General features: G+C 34.4%; 1 protein-coding gene across 1 annotated transcript in view; it reads right to left on the reverse strand.

Annotated features, from left to right (window-relative positions):
- Positions 1 to 381: 381 nt before the first annotated feature.
- LOC119590624 (pre-mRNA-processing factor 17-like) overlaps positions 382 to 3,524 on the reverse strand; it is a 9,831-nt gene continuing 6,688 nt past the window's right edge. The window contains exon 3 of the mRNA XM_037939303.1: positions 382 to 2,135. Within this exon, the coding sequence (XP_037795231.1) occupies positions 793 to 2,135 (1,343 nt within the window). The 3' untranslated portion in view covers positions 382 to 792. The remainder of the gene's footprint in view (positions 2,136 to 3,524) is intronic.

Genomic DNA, 3,524 nt, shown 5'->3' on the forward strand with positions numbered 1-3,524 from the left:
TACAATTTGCATGTTATACCGTATACCTGATCTCAGTTTTTAAAGTGGTTGACTGGTTCAATTGTGATACTATGTTTATACCATTGGTTCAGTGTCAGAAGCTATGGGAGGTAAAATTTGTAAAATCAAGACATTATGTGACAGTTTTCCCATTAATTATAGGTATGTCTGGAATGTCTGTTTGGAATGCAATAGTTATTTTCCAAGATATGTACATATACAAGTTTTGTTGCAATTTTCCTATAATATATTAACATAAAAACAAAATTCTGTTAATTTCTTACAAATCTTCTTAGTACATCAGGAAAAGTTTTGGAAAATCAATCACCCCTGGTCATTATACTTTTGATGTTTCAGAAAGGATGGAAAAATATTACTGAAGAGAAAAAATTGTATATATTTATTTGCTAAATCTTATTCTGCACGTGATGCAGAAGTTATGTACATAAATTTCTTTTTTAAATATAAAAACATTCAGAAAGGTCATATTGCTGACCTTCTCAGAGTTTAAACTGATGTCCTAGGTATACTCAAGTTAGCAAATTCATTCTACAAGATTCATTATAAAAATATATGAAATTGCTCATATTCCTTTCCTATAACTTTAATGACACCAATAGCATTTTCTGATACTCTTTCAAGACAATCCGTGCAGACTGGAAAACATGCTGACTTTATTTATGGTAAACAAAGTTCATTTTGAAATAAATATCTTGTTATCAAAAGGTATGTAACTGCATTAACAGAACATAAAGAAATGTCCTAAGCTCCATAAATAACCTGAATAGAAGCTCAGTCCCAGTATTTAATAAGGCCATCCCAGCCAGCTGTTGCAAGTTTACTCGTCTCATGTGGGTGCCACAAGATGCCAATGCAAACATCGTCATGGGCCTTCCATTTCTGGTAAAGCTTAGTTGTTTTCCAGTCCCAAACATAAGCTTTTCCATCAGCATCACCTGATACAAGATAGGACATGTCTGGAGAAAAGTCAAGGGTACAGGCGTATCCAGCTACCATGTGCCCTGTGAAAGTCTTTTTACGGTTCATCTTGAATCTATCCAGAGCAGAGAATATCACAATCTTATTATCCATGCTTTGACATGCTAACCACTTCTTATTTGGTGAGAGGGTCACAGCAGGCATGGAATGCATAGTGGGATCTGCTATGTACTTAAAATCAACAGGGATATCCCACTCCCACACACGCAAACTCTTGTCATCTGATGTGGAGACAAATCTTCTGTTTTCATCTATAAATGTTATCGTGTTAACAGCTCCTAAATGACGATCATACTCTTGAACTACTTCACCAGTTCTAATATCCCAGCACACAATTTTCTTATCTGAAGTTCCTGCAACGAATAAATTCTGCTTTTCTTCATCAGGATGGAATTTAACACAATAGGGTATCTTGCGACTGGTGAACCTTGATACGCAATCTCCCGTTTCAGTGTCCCAAAGCTTAATGAAACGGTCATAACCAGCTGAAAGGAACTGTTTTCCATCATTATCGAAGCAGGCATCTCTGACTGCCTGTTTGTGCCCCATATAAGTCCTAATGCACCGTCGATTATTATACACCTCCCAGATTTTAATCTTTGTGTCCATAGAACATGACAACATGAGGTGACCTGATCCTGGAAACCATTTGATTGCTGAAACACCCTTGTTATGCCCCTTCCATGTGTGGATCAACTTCTTTGGCATGAAGCACTTCTCTGGAGGATCTGGAGATCTCAAGTTAACCCCAACATCTTGTGGGACATGAAGGAAAGATCGTCCCTGGTAATCATAAGCATCCTTAATATGGAGAAGAGACTTCTCTTCAATGGGTTTATCATCTGTCTGTTTCCCACGTTTTTGTCTTTTGGCCAAAATCTCATCTAGTGCATGCTGTTCCTCCTCTGAGGGCTTCATGACTGTCTGTTCATTTTCATACTTGGCCCAGGGTCCTTTAAAGCCATCAATGTCACCTGCATCATCATTCTTGTCACGACGTCGTTTTGTTGGCTGATCAGGTTTATGCTTTGTCTCAAACACTGTTATCCCAGAAGTTTCCTTGGCTGTAGTTGTATCTCCGATGTATCTTCTTCCATCATCAGGGTGTCCAGAGATGGATGGGTCAACAGCATACCCTGAAATATAAGAGAAAAACATTTACTGTAGTTCTGTGTTTGCAATGACAGTGATTAGGCTACCAGGCTAAAACAACAAACAATAACATGACAGCAATGCAACACTTGTATAATACTTGTAAAATTAAAATCATGTCAAGGATATCACAAATCTAATTACTTATACTGCCATTACCAGGCTTTTAGTTATAATATAGCATGGCCATTGAAGAGCACTGACAACAGATAAAAAAACATACACTATCCAAATCTTGATGAAACAAACAGAGCCTGGTATAAACTGCGAACTCATTTCCAAATGTATTTTTCTTCCCATAAAAATTAACTTTGTAAGTTGTAACATTCAACTTCTGAAAGGTAATACACACCTTTTATTGGTATTTATGAACAACTGGATAAGTTGCATCATTAATTAGGGTTAGATAAGAGCTTTAATGTAAATTATTAAATGAAGGTGGAATAAATTATATTTAATATAATTTTGGCAATTCTGATGTAAATAGTGGAATAATGCTAACAAATGCATAATTTACTGCTTATTTCACTATCTCATCTTTCATAAGCAATTTTCTAAGGACACAAAAAGAAAATCTTAAACTAAAGATTGCATACAATAAGGTATGAATGTTGCTGATTAAGGAGTTTTTGTTTTATTTTTCCAAACAAGGTTACAAGTATGTTACTGTTGCCAGAAACAAATAAATAACTCTCCCCAACCCTTACTTGTTAAAATTTGATTTTTATAAAAAAAATATGGAAGACTTGATTTTTTAAATATCAAAAATCTGTTTCTAAGAAATGACAATCAGGTGTATTTGATTACGGTTACAGCCATTATCTCATATATGTAATTTATAATCATATATTCTTTTTAATGGATATAATTTAGCTTCTCCAATATGTTTATTATTCAAATCCTTGATAATAATGAAATCTAACAAATTTCCTTTTAACTTTTCTGCTCTTGAATCTTTTTTGTTCTAAATTAAATGTGGCATAAGCTCAGACCTGGTTTGTGTTCTACCTTAATTGCCCAGCCTCCCATTTTTGGTAAAAAATACAGCTTGGTGCCTCTAGAGTGACTCTAAAGTCTTTTGAGTACAGAAGGTTCACAACCTGAAATGAGGTTTATTACAAGTCATGGTTCAATAGGCAAGAACAAATCCTTAGCTGCTCCTGTGTTGGCTTTATCTATCAAGCTGTATTATATTGAAGATTTGTAGTTGATGCATAATAATACAGAGAACACAAAATAATGTAAAATAAATTGCATTTTTCTTCCAGTGCCTCTTACTTCAAGTCAATCAAAAATTATATTGATTATAGTCATAATTTTTATAATGTGATTATACTTTATTAAAATCACTTAATCAATATCTCTCATTTCAA

The sequence above is a fragment of the Penaeus monodon genome, chromosome 27 (genome assembly GCF_015228065.2).
Source record: "Penaeus monodon isolate SGIC_2016 chromosome 27, NSTDA_Pmon_1, whole genome shotgun sequence".
Classification (NCBI taxonomy): domain Eukaryota; kingdom Metazoa; phylum Arthropoda; class Malacostraca; order Decapoda; family Penaeidae; genus Penaeus; species Penaeus monodon.